Source organism: Labeo rohita, chromosome 4 (genome assembly GCF_022985175.1).
Source record: "Labeo rohita strain BAU-BD-2019 chromosome 4, IGBB_LRoh.1.0, whole genome shotgun sequence".
Taxonomy (NCBI): Eukaryota; Metazoa; Chordata; class Actinopteri; order Cypriniformes; family Cyprinidae; genus Labeo; species Labeo rohita.
The window spans coordinates 44,310,351-44,336,075 of record NC_066872.1 but is presented as its reverse complement, the minus strand read 5'-3'; the positions used below and the strand labels follow the sequence as shown (position 1 = coordinate 44,336,075).

The 25,725-nt window shown below is 33.7% G+C and overlaps 2 protein-coding genes across 5 annotated transcripts in view; both read right to left on the bottom strand.

Annotated features, from left to right (window-relative positions):
* The window catches only part of slco1c1 (solute carrier organic anion transporter family, member 1C1), a 40,134-nt gene extending 27,108 nt beyond the window's left edge, over positions 1 to 13,026 (bottom strand). Inside the window, exons 1-4 of one of the 3 annotated variants that reach the window (XM_051107707.1) lie at positions 12,816 to 13,026; positions 12,137 to 12,249; positions 11,210 to 11,267; positions 5,238 to 5,280 (exon numbers count right to left, since the gene is read on the bottom strand). The gene's annotated coding sequence lies outside the window, so the exon portion shown is untranslated. Of the gene's footprint in view, positions 1 to 3,012; positions 3,141 to 3,205; positions 3,619 to 5,237; positions 5,281 to 11,209; positions 11,268 to 12,136; positions 12,250 to 12,815 lie in introns of those variants that run through there. The other 2 variants (XM_051107706.1, XM_051107708.1) reach the window with 2 other exon arrangements.
* Positions 13,027 to 14,832: 1,806 nt separating this feature from the next.
* pde3a (phosphodiesterase 3A, cGMP-inhibited) overlaps positions 14,833 to 25,725 on the bottom strand; it is a 98,859-nt gene continuing 87,966 nt past the window's right edge. For both annotated transcript variants that reach the window (XM_051107703.1, XM_051107704.1), the window contains 2 exons: positions 21,471 to 21,729; positions 14,833 to 20,199 (listed from right to left, as the gene is read on the bottom strand). In XM_051107703.1, coding sequence (XP_050963660.1) covers positions 19,814 to 20,199; positions 21,471 to 21,729 — 645 coding nt within the window. In that variant the 3' untranslated portion in view covers positions 14,833 to 19,813. The remainder of the gene's footprint in view (positions 20,200 to 21,470; positions 21,730 to 25,725) is intronic.

Below are 25,725 nucleotides of genomic sequence, written 5' to 3'. Positions count from 1 at the left end.
TGCTGTTGCATTTCGAATAATTGATACAATGAAACCTAGTGAAGTACTGTGCAAGCTTTTCTTCGCAAGCATGTAAACAAAGGCATGCCCTATGCTCATCTAATCTAATGCTGCAGGCATTCGCTCAGCGCTTATGTACCTTATACGTCGCTTTGGGAATTTTAATCTCAACAACCACTTTGAGATTAAAGAGCAATTCCAAATAAAACCAGTGAACTTGTGAAACACATGCACCATAGTTCTGTAGGCTTTAATCTCAGGTTTAGTTTTTGCAAAGATTTCTTTGTTAGTGCTTCTTATTTTAACTGTTTATAGCTTTTATTAGCTTTATTTTATTTCAATAGTTTTATTTTTATGCTTTTTAATTTTAGTTAAAGTTTTAGTAATATTGTGGTGTGAGGTTATTAAAATATATTTGTTATATTAATTTGTAGTTATTTTAGCACCATTTTAGTAACTGAAAATGAAAAACTGAGAAAATGTTTATGTTTTTTAAAATACTTTTTTTATTTTATTAATTAATATTTTTCATATTTAATTTTACTTTGTTTATTTTAGGTTCTTTATGGTTTTAGTTTTAACTATAATAAGCCTGCTGTCATAAAATCTGAAAACAAGCAAGCGAGCGAATGTGTGGCCGAATAACAAAATTTTGACCAGTTGCAACTTGGTTATATCCTTTATAACTCACATACGCAAGAACCTTATATAAGTAACTTCTATAAGAGTCTCCAAGCTATCTTGGCTAGTAATTTAGCTATTCAAGCTCTGATTGTATATTCTGATTGAACTTGATGAGTCCTTGAGCGCAGCCAGTGCAGTAAATGAAACATCAACTAAACTATAAATTTCAGAGGCTGCTTTGAATTCATAAATCATTGGACACATAAAGCACGAACTTCAAAAATATTGCAGCCCTCTTCACAAGCCGCGATGTTTACATTAGTCATTTAGCAGATGCTTTTTCTACTTTTCTGACTCACTACACTTATCACCACAGAGACAGTCCCTTGAGTAACCTGAGGTTATGTATCTTGCAAAAGGACACAATAGTTCATGAATCAGCTTTTTGTAGTGACAGAGATAATCGGTTTAACTGATTTTAACCAATATTTGCTCCTTTCTAGTTAGGTCTCTAATATCATGTGTAAATGCCACTGTTTAGTTTCACTAAACAGAACTGCACTCAACACCACCATTACACCACAGTTCATTCATATTCAGAAGGGAGAAGCATGTAGCTTTCACACTGTGCAATATTTGAGTATTTAATTAGAATGCAGAAATCACAATATGTGACCCTGAACCACAAAATCAGTCTTAAGTAGCAGGGGTATATTTAGATCAATAGCCAAAAATACACTGTATGGGTTAAAATTATAGATTTTTCTTTTATGCCAAAAATCATTAGGATATTAAGGTAAGATCATGTTCCATTAAGATATTTTGTACATTTTCTACCGTAATAATATGAAAACTTTCTTTTTGATTTGTAATGTGCATTGCTAAGAGCTTCATTTGGACAACTTTGAAGGCGAATTTCTCAGTATTTTTTTTTTTTTTTTTTTTTTTTTTTTTTGCACCCTCAGATTCCAGATTTTCAATTAGTTGTATCTCAGCCAAATATATCCTAAATAACCATACATTAACGGAAAGCTGTATAATGGAAGACGTATAAATCTTAATTTCAAAAAATGTACCCATATGAGTGCTTTTTTGGTCCAGGGTCACATATTTTTTACAGAATTTAATATTAGTTATTTAAAAAATATATAAAAAATGTTTAATAAAAAAGCTTTACACCTTAAAATTTATTTTTCTGAAGTTGTAAATACACCAGAAGGTCACTGGAGTATGTTTTACAAGAAAAAAAATACACTGAAAAACATCATTCTTCACAGATCCTTACAAATTTTATATGTTTAAATCTTTTATGACATCTAATGATCTGTTTAGCCTTAGATAATTTAATAACATTTGTAAATTTAAGTTACATATAAAGGCATTCGGTCGTGATTTACATTAAAGCCATGGTGAAAAACATATATACTTAAGACACTTTTAGAAGCACTAAAACATACTTACCATTGACATATAAGGGCTGATGATTAAAAATGCAAAAAAAGGAAGAATTCTATATTTAATCATAAAACTAATTGGTAAACAAACTGGTTTTGAACTCAAAACCATTTAGTTATATCATAAAAATGATTTTTCTTTTTTTTTTTTTAAGTTGTAAATAAAACTTCAGATCACTGGAGTATATTTTACAAGAAATTGCTACACAAACAATTGGTCAAAAGCAATTTTTACTCAGAAACAATCACAAAGAAACAGCAAGAAAATGCATTAAATTAAACATTAAATTTTGAAGCATAAAAAAACCCAAATTGCTTTTTACTTGTAAAACACACTCCAATAATCTTCAAAAAGTAATTTTTACTGTTCATTTTCTATTCTATTCTTTCTATTTAAAAATTTCACTCTTAATTTGATTATATCTTTTTCGCAATTATTTGCAAAATTGAATAAGTGCTCTTCAATGCAGCACTGCAGCACACTGCACAACTTTCTCGAATTAATGCACTGCAATCATCTTGAAACTATAAGCTCACATATACATCAGACGCATGAAGGTAAACAGTCCGTAGTCTGGTGAATTGATGTGGATGAGTGGTCATGACAACCAGTGCGCAAGTGCGTCTAATTAACCAGCAGCTGATATGAATCCACACCGAACCCACGAGTGACCACAGAGAGGGGGAAAAAAAACCCTGTCTATATTACAGACTGTTGAATGTATAAAATCCACTGCACAGGCTGAACGTTAGCAATAAAACGCATTAGTCTCCTGAACACAGATGAGCATGCATAATTAAAGCACGCCATAAAACGGTTGTTATAATAATGAATATGTCAATGGCGCGGTAATTAAGATGCACCATAACTCTGATTCGTTCAAACTCATCTAGTAAACAGCACAGACACACGGCAGTCCACATGCAGACCTACTTTTAACGAGCAGATGTTGGCTTTCTCCTCTTCTAACGCAAACGCACGCAGCTTTGCGCACCGCCAGACCCATTTTTAAGCATGTCATGTCTAGTGCGCAATGCATATCCATATATTTGTAAGCAAGAGATGAATTAGGTCAAATGTCTTGTGTCTGTCTTGGCATATAGAAGAACAGCTGCGATTTACTCACCAAATCTCACAGTTCACACACGAATACGCGATCCGGTCTCGTCTCCTCGCGGTTGTTATACAATCTATGGATATGTAAGTGTCCCCGGTGGTCCAGAATGAGTGTGTACGGAGCAGATCATATGTGTCAGATGCTTTTCACATGGAAAGAAACTTCCCACGGGCTGCCGGAGACGAGGCAAGGCACTTGGTCCTGGAGGTGTTTCCCAACACTTCCACTCACATCCGATTCCTTTGCGTTCAGCTCGACGTGTCCGAGTAGTTTAATCTTTTTGACGTCAATCTTGTAGGTTTTTCACGAGCCTTTCCTGAGAGGTGAGATAGTTTCTTCTGCTTGAAGCGGCTGCTGGATGAATTGAGCTGAAGCACGTGATGGGCGCACAGGGGCTCTGGATGATCACATCATACGCGTCAAACGCGCGCTTCATCGCTCTTTTAATCAAACGCTGCCACTTTATCAGAACTTACGCGAAAATATTTCTGTACAGACCACTGCGAATTCCTAATATACATGACGTGACATCTAATGATCTGTTCAGCCTTATATAATTCAATAATGCTTGTGAATTAAAGTTTTTTTATATAACCACATTCGCTCATGATTTACATTAAAGTCATGCTGAAAAACACAAACGGTGCAGTTCGCCCTTTGTTTACGGTCTGAGAGAACTTTACAAAGCTTAAAAACATACTTCACATCATTTCAATTCATAATTTTCCTTAAATCTTTAATAATATCTGTAAAATGGGGGTTTACTACAGTATGTCAGAAGAACATTAAAAAAACATCAAGCATTTTTTAAAAATTATTTTATTCATTATGCATTATTATAATTGCTAACATATCAAATTCATTTAAAAATTATTTTATCATTACATATATTATCATTATATACAATTTTTGAGGTCTCTAAGACCCTAAACAGTCAATTTTAATAGAACAAGACTGATCTGAAAAGGCTTTTATTATTTTATATTTAATTATTGAATTTATTAACTTTAGTATTTCAATATATATATATATATATATATATATATATATATATATATATATATATATATATTAGACTATTATTTTTTTATGATTATTGTAATTTTTAATTCATAATTTTTGTAATTATATAATTTTTTATTTACTTTTTTATAATTATTAAATTGATTAACTTAATTATATTAATATATTATTAGAGTAACATTATTATAAGAATTAATATTATTATTTATAATTATTACTATTATTATTAAATATTTTTAACGTATCAAATTACATTTTAAACTACTTTAACACAAGGTCTCTGAAACCCTGAACATATAAAGAGCATTTTAATATTTGTAAAAATGAAAATTTGTTTACATTATGTCAGAGGAACATTAAAAACATGCAAAAATTAGATTAAGCCTTTTTTGAAATTAAGTTATTTTATTATTTATTAAAGTTATATTTACTTTATTAAAAATGATAAAAATTATATTTACTAACATTTTTTAAAAATATGAATACAATTATTAACATACAAAATACATTTTTCCAATTATTATTCTTTACATTTTGAATAAACATTATTAAATTACATTTTTTATTATTTTAACACAAGGTCTCCGAGACCCTGAACATAAAGACCACTGTAACAGAACATGACTGATCTTTAATAATATTTGTAAAAATTGCATTTCATTATGTTCATTATATCATTAAACACATGCAAATATTTAATTAAACTATTTTTAATTTTTTTATTTTATTTTTAAAGGTATTATTTTTAATAAACATTTTTAATTTATTAATTATTAAAAAAGTAATTATTTTATTACAAGGTCTCTGAGATCCTGAACATAAAGTCCATTTTAATATAACATGATTAATGGGCAATAATACATTAAAATCTAATCTGTGTGCCGACACAAAATGTTAACACTAGTTGCAACAGGTTGCCAAAAAAGAAGTGATCCTTGTTAGTAAGCTCAGCCCCAGTCAGGTTTAAATAACATGAACTTAAACATAACCACTTGTTTGTGTTACAGAGATAACTTACCTGCCTTGGTTGAGTTTCAAAGCACTTTTCAGGAAAACCGTGCCTGCAAATCAGAAGTGACGTCAATGAGAGAGACAGACGGACTCGTTCAACGCCAAAGCAAAATGTCAAACTGTGGGTGCAAAGTCAGTTGTTCCTCAAGGCCGTTCAACCTGCATTTATCCATCCTCCCATCCAGATCAATTATACCGTCTGGACATCCAAAGATAAACATTTCTGTAAAGAACAGTCGGCCAAACATGTGTGTACTCACACAGATCGTATTTATCCGCAGCCAGATGATTTTGTTTTAGCCACATAATATTTACAGCCATACTTCTTGGCTGTTTAGAAAAACAGTTGTTTCTTTTAATGGTATGTTATTTATTCAGTCTTATAGCCAATGTGGAGTCCTCATATAACATGTTTTCAGGAAAGGGTGGATAGAGGAGAGACAATGCACATTGCCTTGTTTCCATGGAGATGACCAAGCCATAATATGGCAGTTGTTATAACCTTCTGACTGTGGATTATACACATCCTGCTCCTGCAGATACGTGGCTTGTCCATGTAGACTCAAAAGCACCCAAAGGATAAAGCCATTAATGGACCCAGTGTCTCTCTGATGTGTATTTCTGATTTAAAATACAAGATAACGGCGAATGTAATCACGTGGAGCATTATGGTATTAAATGCACTGCCCGCCTGCTTCATGTTCATAATTGATAAGTGCTGTAAATAGAAAATGAAAATGCATTGCATATTTAAATGCTCAAGAAATAAAGCTTTTTATAAATTAAATATAAACAAACATGCATTAAGCATGTGCGCAAACAATGCATTTTTTTTAATACATAAACAGACTCTAAATGTATATGTAGTCGATCTAATCTGTGCAAGTATGCTGTTAAAATATAGGCGGAAATATTATTTATATATATATATATATATATATATATATATATAAAACATAATAAAAACTGCTTGTTCACCAGCCAGTAATTTAGGGCAATTAAAAAATAAAATAAAATACAATAATTAAAAAATATATACTAACATTATGCTTTATATTTATACTTCAGTTTTTCTACTCCAGATTTATTTATTTATTTATTATATTTTAATGCGTACATAGAAAATGAAAATGCACTGCGTATTTAAATTATCAAGAAATGGGAAACATGGGAATGTTTATAAATTATAAACAAACATGCATTACACCTCTATAATATTATATATATATATATATATATATATATATATACACACACACATACACAGTAGACATTTATGTATACACTATATTAAAATGCTTGTTCTTCTCATCAGCCAGTAATTCAAGGTAAAATAAAATAAAATGTTTCATAAAAAAAAAAAAAAATATATATATATATACTATTTCAGTTTTTTTACTTCACAATTTTTGCAATTTCTGTTTAATTGTTTGTTTAATTCACTTGCTGTTTCTGGGTGAAAATTGTTTCAGAGCCAGTTTTTGTTTGCTGTCTATAAAATTAATTATATTCAAAGTGTAATCACATACAACTGTAGACTTTCAAATGTAAAGAATCTTAGTATAGGAAGTCAAACAATAGTGTTATTTATCCATAGACAGACGGAAGAGAGCTCTAAGCAAGTGTTTTCATTTTCTCCATCTGTACTAGACAGAACGATCCAATCAAGTTCTCTGATCTGGTTTGTCATTTCTCCTTCAGTAATTTCAGTGAATGACTCATGCCGTGTAACTGATATGCGTGCTGTTTAATATATGTGTCAGGAGTATAACTGAGCTAAAATAAGACAAATCCACGTCAGCACTCGATTCAGGATTCACTTTACACAGACACCACACAAACTGCAGTCGCCTTACAGTTTTTTGCCGCTTAGCTTTGACTGATTTCGGGCGTTAGTAATCTGTTTGTGGTTTACGGTGGTTTGAGACGGTTTCGGGAGTACGGCAGAATTCTTGGCCTGGTATTTCTAATAGGATTTGGCTAATCCATTCTCGCCTGTTGCAGTGGCCTGTCGAACAAACGACTACTTCAACTCCGTTTTCTTGGCATGGTGCTTTATAACCAGGTTAGCGCGCTTACAGTAACATGACAAAACAAGCACAGGATAATCTATGACGTTAGAATAATTACAGCTGAGAATATGAATAACATGTTAATTGTCCTGATTTAATTCTAGCATCACAGGAAACTCAGTGGGTTTCTTTGACGTTATATTTGTGCAATCTCAACTAAAGAGAAGATAAGAAACAAATGCTTTAGCTGCAAATATGACTTGACTTCATGCACAACACAACATCTCCTCAAGTCCTTGAACTGATTGTGTGCATACTGTAGAGATATAGTGTACCACCGCTTACGTTTGAGGGCCACGTGTGACGTCATAACCAGATACAAAGGAAAGTATTTGCATGCACAGAAGATATGCACATAAAGTCAGACTGATCTTGTACCTTTTTTTGTCTGTGAAACCAAAGAATCAAACAACAGAGGCATCGCTGGACTCTTATTGCTGTGAAATATTACTCGTAAACCCTTGTGTGGCAACCTGGGAATCATTTTCTCTAATAATATTTCAGCAAAAGTTGTGTTTTGTATCAGCTGTTTAGAATCAGATGCTAAATTCATGAATGAATCACTCTAATCAGTCAACGGGTTTGCAAAAAGGTCTGAATTTGTTTGTGATTCAGTTTGATTCATTTGGACAGTTCATTCACACACTGAATCATTTGCACCTTTTTGTCATGCCGGGATATTATATAAGACAGAAAACATGGATTGGGTGGATATTTGCCTACAGTTATTATTACTGTGAAATGCAGCTGTTTCCAAATAAAATATTACAAATCATGTTTTTTTTTGTCCAATAATATTTCAGGAATCAAGTCATGTGTGTGTTTCAGAATCAGAACCACAACTAGCAATCTCTTTAATTAATCAAACGGGTTTGCATATAATATTTATTTAATAATATAATAAAATATATAATATTTATTTAATAAAATGATATTAACATTTCAATAATTTAATGACATTTTAATAATAATATTCATTAATTAATCACAATAAAATATATAATACATAATTAATATAATAATATTGCTTATATTAAAAATCTATTATTTTTGAGGAATACTGTCTTGCTCAGAAATAATTACAAAAATAATATTCAATGTAAAAGGTCTAGGATTTTGTATCATAATTTCTCCCTCAGAAGTGTCTGTCTTGAAAAGACTAACTCTGTAATACATTTTAATTTTCTATTTGTAACAGCAATCAATTATGAATGTGAAGTAGGTGGGCAGTGCATTTAATACCATAATGTTTCACATCATTGAACATGACTAGACTAAAACTGCAACTAAAATTTAAAACATTTAGTTGTATTTGAAATAAAAATAAATGTTAATTAAAAGAAAACATTTTGATGTACTAAAATAGCTAAAACTGAAATAAAACTAAAATGGCATATACATAAAAAACAAAAATAACTAAAATTGACAAAAAACACAGCAAAATTACTATAACTTTAGCTAAAACTAAAATGGTAAAAATTAAAACGTACTCAAAATATTAATAAAACCATAACAGTATCTGAACAATGACACAGTTTCTCAGACTAAGAATAGTAATAGGATATTTTATGAGACAGAAAACAAACAGTGTACTGAAAGAGGTGGATATTTCTTGCAAATGTCTTCTATTGTGTCAATAAATCAGCTCGTTATTAAGCATGCAGCTTGTGAATGACTTTATACTTCATCCACTTATATATAAAAAAGTTACTTAAAGTACAGTATCACTACTGATATTAGAAACGCCTCTGACAAGAACTAAAAATAATCTGTGATTAATGTGTATTTTCAGGAAGTTCCTGCTCCTCCCATGTCACCTGCAGTACATGCTCAGGAGGCTGTTTTATGCATCACTTACGCTCCTAACGACCTTGATGGAGAGGGTGTACCGTTCAGTGCTGTGACTCATTATTTGTAATCAGCACAAGCCTTTCTCACTCCCCCAGAAAAAGAGATTGGAAAACCTACATTTTATGTCAAGGCGAATACATTGGGTTGTGTAAGAGCTGAGTGCATGATATACATTCCTAATCTGCAATTGAGAAACGGACTGATGAGAAATCAAAGCATTGCAAAATGAGATCATCCGCTGACCCTTCGCTAAGCCCTGCCTTAAAAGACCACTGACCAATCCTAGTGTAGCAACTGTTGCTACATTAAAACAAGATTTGCTTTTTTTTTTTTCTAATGCAAGTCTATATGAAAACCCTGTGTGGTTTGAATAAGAGCTTCATAAATGATCGCAAAACACAGTGCTCACAATTTTAAAGAAAAACGGTAAATGAACATGGTTTGCATATCATATATTATGATTAATATTCACTTATATTCACTCACTGAAAATCCTGTACCTATTTTGATGTTAGGAAAAAGACTATACAACTGTTCAATGAGTAAAAGTTGTCTTTTTTTGTGGATAATTTTGCCTATGATCAATCAAGTTGGCAAAAAGATTGAATCCAAGATTTGGTAATAATATAAGCATTTTTTGTAGGCTGGTCAACAAGGTGGATCGAAAAAAATCCCCCCAAAAAGTACAAATTTACCCAAAGTTTTATTAATTTAATGTGAAAATTAAAACGTCTATAGTGAGTAAAAACTAGTCTACCAGTCTACAAACTAGTCTATATTAAATTATTATTAAATAAAATATAAATATTAAATTATATATATATATATATATATATATATATATATATATATATATATATAATAACAATATATAAAATATAAGAACAAGTTAAGAAAAGGGGATTTTTTCTATAATATTAATAATAATTATAATAATTATTAATACTTATGACATGGTGAGTAAGCCCAATATAATGACCAAACACTTTTTTTTTTTTTCCCTTTGACGGTGTACTTTTAACCTAAATCAAGTGTGAGCCTGGAGAGCCGCAGCCCTGCAGAGTTTTGTTTTAACCCTAATCAAACACACCTGAACAAGCTAATCAAGGTCTGAAGGGTTCTGAGAAAGCTACAGGCAGGTGAGATCTTATTAGGGTTGGAGCTGAACTCTGCAGGGCTGCGGCTCTCCAGGACCAGAGTTTGCCACCCTTGATCTAAAAAACTAAAAGTTTGTCCACATCTATAAACTATCCATGTCACTCTTAAAAATAAAGGTTAGAACCCATTTAATTTCTACGGATCTTAAGGAACCCATACGAGCATTACACTGATCTGAAGAACGTATAACATAATAAAACATTAAAAAAATTTCCATAACCATTTTCCAAAAAATCTGAGATATTATGCTGCAAAGAATCACGGAAGAACCTTTATTTTTAATCTATATAGATGGTTTAGCATGACGTTTATAGCAAACGTTTTTGAGGAGTCTGATCATGCAGGACGAGCACTCCTAGGGATAATGGCAGCGCTGCTGAATTTGTGCGTTTAATTTGTAAATCTGCCTGACTATGAAGTAATGGAGGCCTACGGCTTTAGAGAATCCTCTCTGAAACCTCTTCCAGTCTCATGAGCTTTACTACAACTACTTCACTACACACATCTTTCCCTCTATGATCTTGATCACTTATATAATTTCATTTGTCTACACAAAGTGTTTGGTTTGCTAAATGCTTATTTTCCTATAACTGAAGTTCACGCCTGAATTCAGATTTTGGATCTTGAACTAATGCCAATTAAGTTAGCTGTTGCTGAGTAATTCATGCACGGCATATCTGTCAGAAACGGTTTCGTTTGACATTCACGTTCACAGAAATGCCAGAGGGATTGCTGACGGTGAACTGGAAGGAAATATGACTTCCTAGTGAACATTACCCATGTCTGGAACGCTCAAATAATCGTCATTATTTATACCAATTAAAGACAGCTCGATATTATCTTCCCTCTGGTTATTTAATATATAAACAGTGTGATTCAATGATTTTGAAAGTCTTACCTGTACCTCAAGAAGAACATTGATGAATCACGTTATGGCCATCCTTACAGGGAATGAACTAAACATATAGAAACGTTAAATATTACACACTACAATCTACAACTGTGCAAAGTTATTATCGTTAACTAAAACTAGTAAAAAACATTTTTTCTGATTGCTGAAATAAAATAAATACAGATCATCTAGCAAACAACTAAAATTGAACCAGTAAAATTACCAACTAGAAACAAATAAAATTGGCACCAAATAAAAGCAAAAATAAATAAATAAAATAAAAACAATTGAATAGATAAATACAACAAAAAACTGAACTAAAACTGAAATAAAACCTAATTATTAATATATATTTAAAGAAAATAATAAAAATGACAAAAACACAACATTTCAAAAAGGTTTGATTAAAATTAAAATGGAAAATAAATAAAAAACAAAAGCTAATTTAAAATATGAATACTTTTTTTTATAGTAGATAAAATAAAAATATTAGATGAAACACTAAATAAAAATTTGAAATGTTGTCTTGTTGGCAACTTACTGAATTAAGATGAAGCTCTAAAATTACTGAAAATAAATAAAAGTAAAACTTGATGAAAACTAAAACTAACACTGAAATAAAAATGAATTAAGCCTAAATATTAGTATATTTAAATAAAGAAAAAAAAGATGATAAAAGCACATAAATTAAAATGATCAAAATAATAATAATAATAATTAATAAATAAAAAATAATAAAAGCCAATTCAAAATATTAATATGAGTAGTACTTAATGTTTGCATGTTTTAATGTTTCGAACAGAAAAAAAAACTATTTCTAACACTAAAAAATTTTAACATTTTCGCTGTTGTAATAAACCTAACATGATACGTTAAACCAGGTTTTTACAGTGTCTGTAAAAAGTGAGTGGAGTTTGCTTATGAAAGGCTCACATTGAGGTCATAAGGGGTCGTTCCCACAGTTTTTGGTCCATCAGTGACGCACTCTGTCACAGCTACACGCTCCAACCGAAGGACCGACTCCTTTATTGATCTGGAGTCTGGATCTGGAGGTGGATTAAGCAGGTGCTCCAATTAGTAAAAGTGCTTAAGATTTCTTGCACCGGTCAGAAGATGTGAGCGACGCTCCTCCTGACCAGCACACAGTCAGCTCAGTTCCCACTGCAATTAACCTTCCAGACACTCAAGTTAGGATCAGAGGATGAAAACGGCTTAAACTGGATCAGGAGAAGTTAAAGGAATGACACACAACACAGACCTCTGGCACTAGGCTCACGTCATGTGAAGGGGACGATTTGTCATCTAGTTATTTTGAACTTATAACTTTTTGGAAAGTTTAAAATAAAAATGATTATAAAATAAAGAATAAATATGCACAAATGGTAAGAATTCCTCGCGGACGTACGTATTAAGTTACTCGCGGAAGAACATTATTTTGCTCATTCAGTCTGGGCTTCGGCTGACCTCTTTAGCGCGGATGAATATCATTTCACGCTCGTAAATGGGAAGGCCTAATTAATGTTTTTTGAGCAGGTAAGGCTTTATTATTGTTTTAACTCACTGAAAACAAGTGTTACAGAATAAATAGCGTTACAAAAGTTAGATATCTTACCTGTTGAGCAGGAAAAAGGCCATCTCTGAGTTGGTTCAAAATCCCCTGAAGTTATCGTCATCTCTGAAAAGCGGCGCGATGTTCATACGAATCGCATTATTTGTGATTATTTCCGCTTTTTGCGTGTACTGTGCTGTTTTCTAAAGGAGGTTTATTTGTTTGAACAATTGTTTGCGCTCCTAAACGAGCATTTGTGTTAATAAGGTTGCTTATTACTGATATCTACAAACGGTCGGAATTACTAACGTACCTTTCGACGCACCGCTTGTTTACGGACGTGACGTAACCGCGCACAGTCGAAGGACGCGAAAAAAGTAGCGTTTCCCGCGATATTCGACCCGACAACTGAAATTATAAATCGTTATTATAATTTCATTGTTATTATTATTATTATTATTATTATTATTTAAAATCTACACATTTATTAATCTTAACCTCAAAATCTCAGCTTTAATTCTTAGCTTAATTTATTACTCTGAAATAATTATGCTTATAATATAATGTGTAATGAAAATTTAGTATTGAATTTTTAAACCCCTCTATACACGTTTGGGATTTTTTAAAAATGTAGTAAATTGCATAGATAAGAGAATAGAATTAACATTTATACATACAGCAGATGCTTTTTATCCTAAATGACTTACATTGCATTTAAGATATAACGTTACATTTATCAGTTCCTGCATCCCCTGACACAATCCTTTGGCCTTGCCAATTTTCTCTAGTAGTGAAAAGATCCAATTGCCACAATAATCGCCCACGTTACCGTAGCCTTTCTGTACATCGCATTGCAAATTGTGTTAATTGTTCAGAGAATAAAGCAGTGACAAGATTAGGTCAAGACCTTTGATTCCTTAAGACATATGGGGTGAGCTGCAGGTTGCCATGTCCTTGACTTCTGTACAATGAAGTGAGATGTGCAAGTGTGAATTACACATACCTCAAGCTCTAAGAAACACATGGATGCCAGAGACAGGATTAATCTCATTGTACGTCTAAAAAGCTGACGTTTAGAGGGCTGATTCAGAACATTGTGGCTGTCAGCATAAAAAAAGTCTATGGTTTTAGACAAATCCGCTACTAATGAGTTCAAAGCAACACGTCCCTCAAGCCCTGTTCATAATCCACTTATATAAGTGTCCTTTTTCTATGTTCTTTGAGAACGCAAGCAAACAATGTGCCAAACAGCTATAATACTTCATGCTGAACACCAACTAATTCGCCGAACTCTGTTCTTCATTGAAATGCTTCGACATCAAGTTGGCAAGCACGGTAAGCATAGATCAACGCTGAAGCTAAGTACAGAACTTAACGTGATTTAAATGAGCTTGGTGAAGTTGTCGAGTGCATATTTTTTGCAGAACAGATTTGGAGAAAGCAGATGCTCTGGAGTGAATGGGTGCCGTCAGAATGAGAGTCCAAACAGATGCTAAAAACCTCTCAATAACCAGTAAACCACATCACTCCGGTCCATTTTTTCCAGCTTAAATATGAGTCCTTTATCAAAAAGCATCAGTTTCTGCAGTGAAAAGTCGTCTCATTTGAATCAGGAGAGAAATATGCACAGATGAAGCAGCGTTAAAAAAAAAAAAAAACAGATAGGTGGATGGATTTTGATGCAAGAAACAACAGGGAATGGATTTTTAATTATTTTTATCAGCTGTTTGGACTCTCATTCTGACAGCACCCATTCACTGCAGAGGATCCGTTGGTGCACAAGTGATGTAATGCTACATTTCTCCAAACCTGCTGAACTCATCTGTGTTTTGTTATTTGCAAAAGTTCATTTCTGAGTGAACTATTTCTTTAATATCAAGCAATTAGACCTGTGGGATCTTACCTTGACTTCGATCGAGACGGGAGCCATTTTTAAGACAAAAACACCTGCACAACTGTGAATATTTGACATTTTACCCTTTGTCTTGAGCTTGTTTGGTTGAAAACCTTCGGATGATTAAGTCTGGAATGAGGAGTGAAAATCAATGAAGCGAATAATGAATAACACAGAGACATTCAATACCACAGTATTTCACTCGTATTATTAAACTGTATTCACATTACAACATCCACAATGTTCAGCTTGTGACAGGTTCTAATAATCTCAATATATATTTTCTGTATGTTACATTATACCAAGAGGCACTTCCAGTAAGTCTGGCAATAGAGGAGCTACAGTATAGTGTCTAAATTACAAAACAGTAAAAATAAATAATGTTTATCTAAAAGACTTCTGTTGTCGTCTTCATCTTTTTCGTCCCTTTTTTGGCTTTGTTTTTGTTTCGTTTCATTTTTAACCTGTACACAATATCGTTTTGTACAAAATGGAACAACAATCAGCGATAAAATGAATATTTCACTTTACGAATACTGGTGATTTTACACAGTTCCCCTTTCTATAGGTATTGCTACATGTGTTAAGTGCAAGATACAAGTGAGAAGAAAAATAATTATTTTGTCAGTGAAGTGCCGACTATATAAAAAAAGTACAAGTCTCATTTCTCTTTCTCAGAGAGGTGTAAAGCTTGTTTGGTTCTCAAGGTGAACGAAACGAGTGGACACTGTTATCTGACGCGTACAGCTGAAGATGAAGGAACGAGCATTGGACAGGAGAAATGCAAAGGAAAAATATCAAAAGATCAGCTTCTCGTGTGACGTGTAACCTCTTTATGTCTCTCGTGTCGACATCCGGTGAACCTGACGTGCTAGTCAAACCGCCTGCCGTCAGTCAAAAAGATCTGGAAGGATGAACCCAGCTCATCAGACTACTTTTACACACACATTTCTGGAATACCTGCGCAGGTATCAGACTGTTGCTTCACTCTGCTACGTGTTTAGTGAAAATGCCATTATCTAAACCGGTTTCTCGAGAATTTGGAATCAGAGCCACCTCAGAGCTGAAACCCAAGCGACGGGAGGCACGGTGGAGGACAGGGACGCATGCTGCCATGCCAACACGCACGCAATCATGCAGCACACGCACGAGCGCATCAGATGTGTAGGATTCGCTGGCTAATTCCACAGTTTTTTTTTGTCAAGTCTCTCTGAATACTGTCTGGGTGGAGGCAAATCTGGGCACCGGGGTGTGAAACACTTTGAGACATCGATATCAATGACCTTTGATAGTCAAAGACTCGCAGTAAGGTCCTTCCCAGTCCTCATCGCCACGTGTCCCCACTGCTAATCGCTAGGTAATGACATAAATTTCTCAAACAGACTGAAAGTAATCTGGGGCGGAGCTTAATTGCATAATAGATTCTTCCATAATGTCACATATAATGTATTTAGAGGCATTTTATTCCTCAGAATTCGATTGTAGGTTATGATATTATTTTGGGAAATATACAGCAAAAACTATTATATTAACAAGTTAACACTTTGATGCATGATGTCCACTACAGTGGACAGATCTTTAAAAGCCATTTTTTAAGCTGATAACCTTTGACCCTTATCCATAATTCATTGCAACAATCATGTTCTGTGTTTTATATGTTTATTGCAACTGTCAGTAACACTCTCAAAATACATTATTTTGGAGATAAAAAGGGAATTTATTTGTGATTTTAGTAATTAATGCACCAAAGGGTTAATATCTCTGGCCTGGCATGTGCTGATTTATTTAGCGGAATTTAATCATGTATTTAGAGGGATTTTATTCCTCAGGATTTGATTGTAGGTTATGATAAGATAATTTTGTTTTGGGAAATATACAGCAAAAACAATTATGTAAGTTAACACTTTGATGCATGATGTCCACAAAGGTGGACAGATCTTTAAAAGCCATTTTAAGGTGATAACCTTTGACCCTTATTCGTAATTTGTTGCAATAATGCTTATATATCTTTACAATTCAAAAAAGCAAACAAAAGTGATGCATCACATAAAAAGTACTATTTTGAAAAGAAGAAAATAATATATTTTACTTAAAAATATAATAGGTAATAAAAAGTTTTTAGTAATTAATGCACCAAAAGGGTTAATATCTCTGTCCTGGGGTATATTGATTTAATAATGCATTTGGGAAGATTTTATTCTTTGGGACTTGATTGTAGGTTATATATTTTAAGTTGATTTTGTTTTGGGAAATACACAGTGAAGACACCTGTGTAGTTTAACACTTTAATGCATGATGTCCACTACAGTGGACAAATCTTTAAAAGCCATTTTAAGGTGATAACCTCTGACCCTTATCTATAATTCATTGCAACAATCCTGTTATATTCTGTTTTATTATGGCAACATAAATTCAAAATAGCAAACAAAAGTGATGCACCACATCACAGTTACCTTTTGTTATATCTTTTATTGCAGTGGTCAGTAACACTCTCATTGTATTATTTAGAAAGTAATATATTTTTGTTTTAAAGAAGTAATAATAAGACTATTTTTATTTCTGTTCTGTTTGTATTTTAGTAATTCATGCACCAAGGGTTTATTATGTCTGCCCTAGGGTATAGTGATTTAATAATGTTTTTATTCCTCAGGATTTGATTGTAGGTTATGATAAAGCTAAGACAACTGTATAATTTAACACTTTGATGCATGATGTCCACTACAGTGTACAGATCTTTAAAAGGCATTTTAAAGGCCATAACCTTCGATGTTATCCATAATTCAATGCGACAATCCTTTTTACATGCTTATTATGACAACATAAATTCAAAAAGTGATGCACCGCATCTTTTATTAGAGTGGAGAGTAACACTATCCAAATGCATTATTTTGAGGGAAAAAATTGGAATGAATAAGTTTTTGTTTAAAAAAAAAAAAAAAGGTAATAAAAATATTAAGACTTTTTTTATTTGTGATTTAATAATTCATGCACCAAAGGGTTGACATCTCTGGCCTGATGTATTTAGTTGAATTTAACAGTGTATTTTAGGGTGATTTTATTCCTCAAAATTTTGTAAGGTTAACTGTCTAATTTAACACTGATGCATGATGGTGTCATTTTTAAGTTACTTAGATAACTTTTGACCCTTATCTATGATCCATTTAAACAATCCTTTTTATACACTTACTATGGCAACCTAAATTCAATATGGCAAACAAAAGCGATGCACCACATAACAACTACCACCTTTTATTGCAGTGGGCAGTAATGCACTCAGAATGCGCTATTAGACTGGGAATTCATATATTTTTGTTTTAAAAAGGTAATAATTATTAAAACTGTGATTTAATAACTCATGCACCAAAGGGTTAATATCTCCAGCCTGGGGTTACAAATCTACGGCCTAATGCACAAATATAATATTCCCTCTGAAAATGGGGCCACGTAGAAATAAAAAGCACTCATACTGCGTCGCAAGCACACACGGCCTTTCCACGCTCCTGATGGGGTTTCATACTTTGGGGAGAATGGATTTGAAGTCGTATTTGGCACACACACACTTGAGCTGTGTGAGATCTACACAGCAACCAAAAGAAAGTGCAATTGGAAACGCTACCAATCTGCTGTACACGTAGGGTCGGTATTGCTTAAATAATTCGCCGGACTACATTGCACCACGTTGCCTGATTATATTAAGGCTTACACTGCATTGCGATCGAAGGGGACATTTCAAAGATGAGCACGTGACCGTCTCGTCCTACCTAGGCGTTTTTAATTGGCTCTCCTTCAAAGCCACTGAAGGCGTCCGATTAGACATCGGACCCGAGGTGATTAAGCCCGCAGAAGTGTTTCATCTCGCCGTCGTGAGCAATCTGCCTCTTTCGGCACATCAAAGGCGAGCGCGGACAGCCGTGTCGACCGGTGTGCGTATCTCATGTGCGCCACATGGTCTCATGTGAGAGGGACGGCATTCGCTGTTTCATCCCTTGGGCTGAGGAGCTCGCAGTCGCTCACACGCCTGCCTGCATGACCGCGACGGCTGCGTGAGACGACTGTGAAACATAACCACAGCCTTGTTCGGAGGCAAAACATGCGACTGCGGGGGAATGCGGGAGCCTGAGGCCTTCCCCTCGTCCCAGTTTGCGCCTTTGATCAGCCAAACTTGCTAGAGCAGTTTACTCGGCTCTCAAAACTTTGCTTAAATGCAAAAACAAAAGAAGGAGGGAGCATGTAGTTTCGGACGGTACAAAGTTTGATGACTAGGGATGACGTGATGTACTATTGCACGCCGTATGCACGTGTATATATATATATATATATATATATCAAATCACCTGGTAAAACGACGATTGGGCTAAAAGGCCATTGGCGTTTTATAGAAGTTACAGTTTAAAAAACAACTAAAGATACCCTTTGTCCACAAATCAAGATCCAAAAGATTAGAAAGTTGCAAGAAAGTCTGTAAAAACCAATGACTCCTTGTACAGTTATCCCAAAACAGTCTGATCCTGAGAAACGTAAAATCTCAGTTCGTGGAATGCCGCGGGAAAACGGTGAGGGAAGAGAATGACAGGCATTCGGCTCGACGCCTCCGGACAATGAGACAATGGCGCAAGCGCTTGCTATAGTGATGCTCTGGAAAGGAAAAAGAAAGAGCAATGGCAGGACAGACACGCAAACACACAAGTGTATCTTTTCACAAACGCATGCAGTGTCTGGAGCGTTTGCTTTCGACAATAGGAGTCACGGTGGATTGGTTTCTCGTTCCCGACTTTGACGCCGATCTCCGCGGAAATGCTCGTTGAGCCTGCAAAACTTGTGTCACCGCAGTTCATTGGGACCCCTGTCGTAGCTGTGGGGGTTAAGGTGCAGCTGGAGAGGGTTTCACCAGAAGGACTTGCAAAACTGACCAACGGAAGTCTAGAAAATATAGGAAACCCCCTGGATGTCCCGGCCAATTTTAGCATCAAACCTCAAAAGTTCGCCGCCTGCTCATTGTTGCTCAAACCCTTCATCCCGAACCACCCTGTCCCACCCTGTTTCCTTTAGGCACATGTTCCCCAAGCATCTACAGTGTTGTGTCTAAGTGATGTGCTGGCAACCATTTCTTAGAAGTCTCGCTTGCCAATAAAAAGCTTTTAGACGACGTCTAAAAATGGCAAGTTATTCATTCTGGATCTTCTTTCTCATCTTCCTCTTGTTTTAGCTCCACGTCGTCTTCTACAGTCTTCGCAGTCTCGTCCGTTTCCTCTACAGTCTCGCCATCTGTTTCCTCCGTTTCATGTGTCTCGTCAGGTACAGGACTCTCCGCCTCCTCCTCCGTTAGCTCCTCCTCCTGCTCGTCTGTTGGCTCCTCCTTGCTCCCTGGCTCCTCCTCCTCCTCATCGATGGCTAGGATTGGCTCAGGGGTGTTAGTGAGACATGTGGACTCCTCCCCTTCTGTCTGGCTTTGGGACTCTTCGGCAATGACCTTCTTCCACATCTCGTGGTTTTCTAGCAGGTGCTGGGTGATCTGGCAGAACACTTTCCGTCGTTTCTTGGGTGCTGGTTTCTCTGTGATAAACCCAGTAAAGAAAGAAAGTGATAATGGGTTCTTCAGATTTTTGTAGAGATTTTTGCACAAAAAAAATAGACATGAAATGTCTTTATTTCTTACATACACACTGATCCACATATATAATATTAAATATTCATCAAATAAATATTTGACTAGCAGCTTTAAGTGATGATTTTAATTTTTGTAGAGAAATGTTACATATAAAAGTAAAAAAAAGATCAGACATGGAATGCGTCTTCATTTCTTAAATTCACATTGATCCACATATACAATATTTATCACTTATAAAAAAATATTTGACTAGCAGCTTTAAGTGATCATTTTGATTTTTGTTTTTGTAGACATTTAATCCTATCTTTCTATAATATCTTACGTCTTTACCACTTAAATACACAATAATCCACATAAAATATAATGAATATTTATAAATTAAATGCAAAAACATATTTAATCTAAGATATTTATATTTGTTTAATATATATTTAATATTGTAAATATAGTGTTGCAAATATAGTTTTAATTAGCAGCTTGTAAGTGATAACTTTGATTTTTGTTTTTGTAGAAAAATGTTGCATATAAAAAATAATAAAAAAAGACATGCAGTGTGTCTTTACTGATTAGATACCTCTGATCCATACAATTAATATTTAACATACAAAAAAGAAATAAAAATGAAATTCATTAATTAAATTAAACGTAAAGACGTTTTATCTTACACAGTATATTTATTTCATATATATTTGTTCAGTATTGCAAATATTTGCCTTTATTTGACCAACAGCTTTGAGCTTTAAGAAAAATACTGCATAAGATATTGAAAAATAATAATAATAAAAAAAATCAGACATGCAATTTTGTTACTGCTTAAATACATTCCATGCTGATGAATCATATTCAGTATTTAAAAAAAGAAATAAAAACAAATCGACTAAAATAAATACAAATACATATTTTAGCTTAAAGTATATATTTATATTTCTTTTATATATATGATTTTTTTTTGGTTAGTTTGTCTTATATTTGTCAGATATTTGTGTTTTGAAAGTAAGCATTATTAAATTCAGTTTCAATTTAATTTCATTGATGGTTTAGATGATTCTACTTGTGGGGCAATCAGGTATTATTTGGTGATTATAAAAGACTGCGATCATAATTTACACCAAGTAAGTGTGTCCTGATCTACAGATTGTGAAGGAAATCAAAATGGGATATTTTAACCCCCCCACACGTGTTTATTTTTAGCTTCAATTCCAAAACCTAAACTCACGGGAAAGTTCTGAGCTGGTGGAGGCATCTTCCTCCGGTGTATCTTCCTCCTCCTCTTCATCCGTTTCTTCCTCAGCATCTTCACCCTCTTTGGGCAGAGGGTCGACCCAGTGGCCGGGCATGAGAGCAGCTGAATCATACGAGCTGCAGAGAGGCCCGACAATGTGTGTGATGAAGGACTCCTGCAGTTTGGCCAACTGCGGTGCTGAGCGGTCCATGAAGGGGCTGATGGGAAGGCCCAAACTAGACTCTTCATCACCCTGAAACACCAGAATGGAAAAAAAAAAAAAAAAAAAAACTTGTGTGAAAGACAGTTCACACCAACATTAATCAACTATAATAGCATCGAGACCAATGCACAATATCGTTCTGATTATTACAACCACATGCTGCAGTTTTGTCACTTGTTGCTTTAAATGCTCAAGTTAGTTAAAGCAGGATGGATTCTGATTGGCTGTCAAAGTTTTTATTATTCATCAAATGGAAGAAATCATTCTGAAAGTGATTCAACATTTGATTATGATATTGATTATATTTGTCATTATTGCTATAATGTGGACACACCTATTCTGCAAGAATTAGAAAAATTATTCAAATGGACTTTTAGGCTGCAAACTCTGGAATGGAATCATGTTTATGATTCAGTCAATTCCCAACAGATCATTTCTAATAGAAAAACCATGTTCTGTGCATATTTTAGTAAAATGGATTGCAAATGTTGTTTTTGAGTGACTCTAAATGGAAAAAACATTTGAAATCCTTTTTGGTTGCTATAATATGGAAGCCCGTTTCCACCACAGAATAAAAAAGGTAATTGCAACTCAACTTCTTACCTCACAATTTTGGCTGTTGCAGAATTTAAAATGACAAGATTTAAATGCAGAATTGCAAGAAATAAATTTAGAATAGGGAGAAGTTGTGAGATTTAAATGCAAAATTGTGAAATATAAACTCAAAATTGCAAGAAATACACTCAGAATTAAGATTTAAATCCAAAATTGTGAGATAAAAACTCAGAGTGGCAAGAAATAAACTCAGAATTACGAGATATGAACTCAGATTTGAGATTTAAATGTGAAACTGCAATAAATAAGCTCAGAATTGTGATATCTAATTTAAACTCACAACTGTAAGAAATAAACTTCGAATTGTTAGATTTATATGCAAAATTGCAAAATATAAACAGAATTGCAAGAAATAAACTCATAATTGAGATTTAAATGCAAAATGGCAAGATATAAAATCAGAATTGCAAAAAATAAACTTAGAATTGTGAATTTGTGAGATGTAATCTCACAAGTGCAATGAATAAACTCAGAATTGTTAGATTTAAATGTAGAATTGCAAAATATAAAGTCATAATACTAAGTTTATATTAAACAAAATCTGAATTGTGAGATAAAAACAGATTTTTTTTTGGAAATTCAGTTTAACCAAAGTCTTTGAAATGTTTCAATCTGATTTTATTTGGTGATAATAAAATATTGTCATACATAATTTATAAACTTGGGATTGTGAGAAAATGTCAGAATTGTTTTTTATATATATAGAATTGCACGTTTATGTCTCAGAATTCCAACAAAGTCAGAATTACCTTTTTAATTTTTTTTATCCTGTGGCAGAAACAAGCTTCCATGCTATAAATAAAATCTTCTGAAACCACATTAAATGAACCGAAGCTAATACAGTCATTTATCTGCACTCCCTTCTACAGTAGTATTTGGATGAAGAGCATCATGGGAACCGATGACAACAGATAGCATTCCTCATATTAGCAAGCAAATGAAAGCAGCATCACATTATTTCACATCTAAAATTCATCCCGAGAAAAGAAAGGCATTCAGTGATGTTGCAAATATGCATTTCATTCTGATTCAGAAATGCTCCACATACTGCGGATTAATCTGATCTGATCGACGGCTGATTTGAAGCCATTTTGTCGGCATTTTCAAAGAAAAGTCTATTTACGCCGCAGCTATTTTACACTCATCTATTACATTAAACAAAAAGCGATATTACCACAGAGGGAACAGTATGCTCAGTATATTCAAGCCCAGCTGAAGAGTCACACACTTGATTGGATTTTTCCAGTTCAGGAGAGAAACATACTTCACAGACATTCGACTGCTATAAAACTAGGTCAGCCTTCCCATGGACGGGGGAAATACTCCCAGCCACGCGAGGTCTGGGCTATTTTATTATTTACTTCAGATAACGGTATCGAAATAAGTAAGTAACCAGAGGCTGGAAGAGCATCGTATGGTCTGTGTGAAAACATATGCTTCGCAGTACCTGGAAACAAACAATGAGAGCGGCATAACAACAGGCAAGGTCTCACGTTGCCATGGCAACGGCGCGGCGATGTCGTCAGAGGGCAGTAATGTATGTGCGTTGTGTTCTGTCAGGTGCTACTCAGAAGTGCTGGAGAAATGAATCATTCAAGAAACGAAACGGGGAGGGGAAAAAACAGGCTCCTTTGAAGCATATAATTTCTGGTCCCTTTTGAAATGCTCTGAATATGGCCAGGGGTGGTCATATGACGCTTTGTAGCTCTGTGACGGGGTCCTGACACAACTGGGTCATCCTCACTCTGTGTTCCTCACAATAATAGACACAGTGTTTTATTACTCATCGCTGGCATCCAAACAAGCCCTTAACTCTTTGAGAAACGCTAACGGAAGACACAAAAGCATGACTGGTCGAACGAGTGCGCGCCATGGACCGCAGAGGCCAATCGATATACAGCTTAGACCGATATTATGCTAATATTTAATGCACTTTAATTACGCTAAATGTTAAAACTACTATTTTACACAACATTTAGCACTTGAAAATAGAAAAAGTGTTTTTCTCTTAATATTTTTGTCTTGTTTTCCATTACAAATATCTAAAAAGTTTTAAATCAAGATGCATTTTACTTCACTACACTAGTGAAGTGAGCTTATGGTTAAATTCATCTGCCAAAAGGGTAAGAAAAATAACTGCTTATTTTTCTTTTCCCACTGAATTTAAGCATAAATTCAATTCAGATTTTGGAGATATAAAGCAAAATTGTAAATATAAGGTCAAAAATGTGAGATATGAAACAGAATTGCAAGATATAAATTTAAGACATGCATTTACATTTAAGTGACTTACAAATGAGGAAAATGGAAGCAATCAAAATCAACAAAAGAGTAATGACATGCTATGACAAGTCTCAGTTTAACTCAGCCTAACACAGTACATGTACCAATTTTTTTTTTATATAAATTATATAATAAAAAAAAGAAAACAGATAGAATAAAAAAGAATAGAGAAGCTAGTGAGATTTTTTTGTTTTTTAAGAAAACAAGCAGTTAGTAAATTAATATAAAGCAAAATTGATGAGAATTGCACAGAATTGCAAGATCTAAAGCAAAACTGTGAGATATAAACTCAGAACTGAGATCTAAAGCAAAATTGTGAGAATTGCGCAGAATTGCGAGATGTACCGCAAAATTGGGAGATATAAATGCAGACTTGAGATATAAAGCAAAAATGGGAAATATAAACTCAGAATTGTGAAATATAAAGCAAAATTGTCGAGAACTGCGCAGAATTGCGAAATATAAAGCAAAATTGTGAGACAAACTCAGAAATGTGAGATATAAAGCAAAACTGTGAGACAAAGTGGTAATTCTGAAAGGAAAAGTCTAATTTATGAGATATAAACTCATAAATATATATAAACCTTCATACATACATATGTATATATATACAGAGAGACAGAGAGAGTCAGACAGACATATAGTTTATGTGAAAAACTGAGTTGTGAGTTAAAAAAAACACTTCAAAAAAAAAAACACTAATGGGGTCAGAAAAATAAAATGATCTTTTCTTTCCTTTTGAATTAAGTTTATTTTTTTAACCTTTTTTTTCTTTTTTATTTTAAACAAACTCACTTCATTTTTTCAGAAAACATGACTTAATAGCTGCTCAAGTAAATGTATCTTATATTAAAAATGTTAAATTAAAGATATTTGTGAAAATTTGCAGAATTGCAAGATAAACTCAAAATTGCAAGAAATAAACTCAGAATTGCAAGATATAAAAATAAAATAATCTTTCTTTTCCTTTTGAATAAAGTTTATTTAATTATTTTTGCAGTGTTATAATAAAGTATCAATAAAGGACAGGCATTTGCCTTTCACTTATCTAATGTGACATACTTCTGAGTGATAAAAGATTTTAAAGGGATCTATCCAACATTAATAAATGAGAGGTTGAAAAGGAAA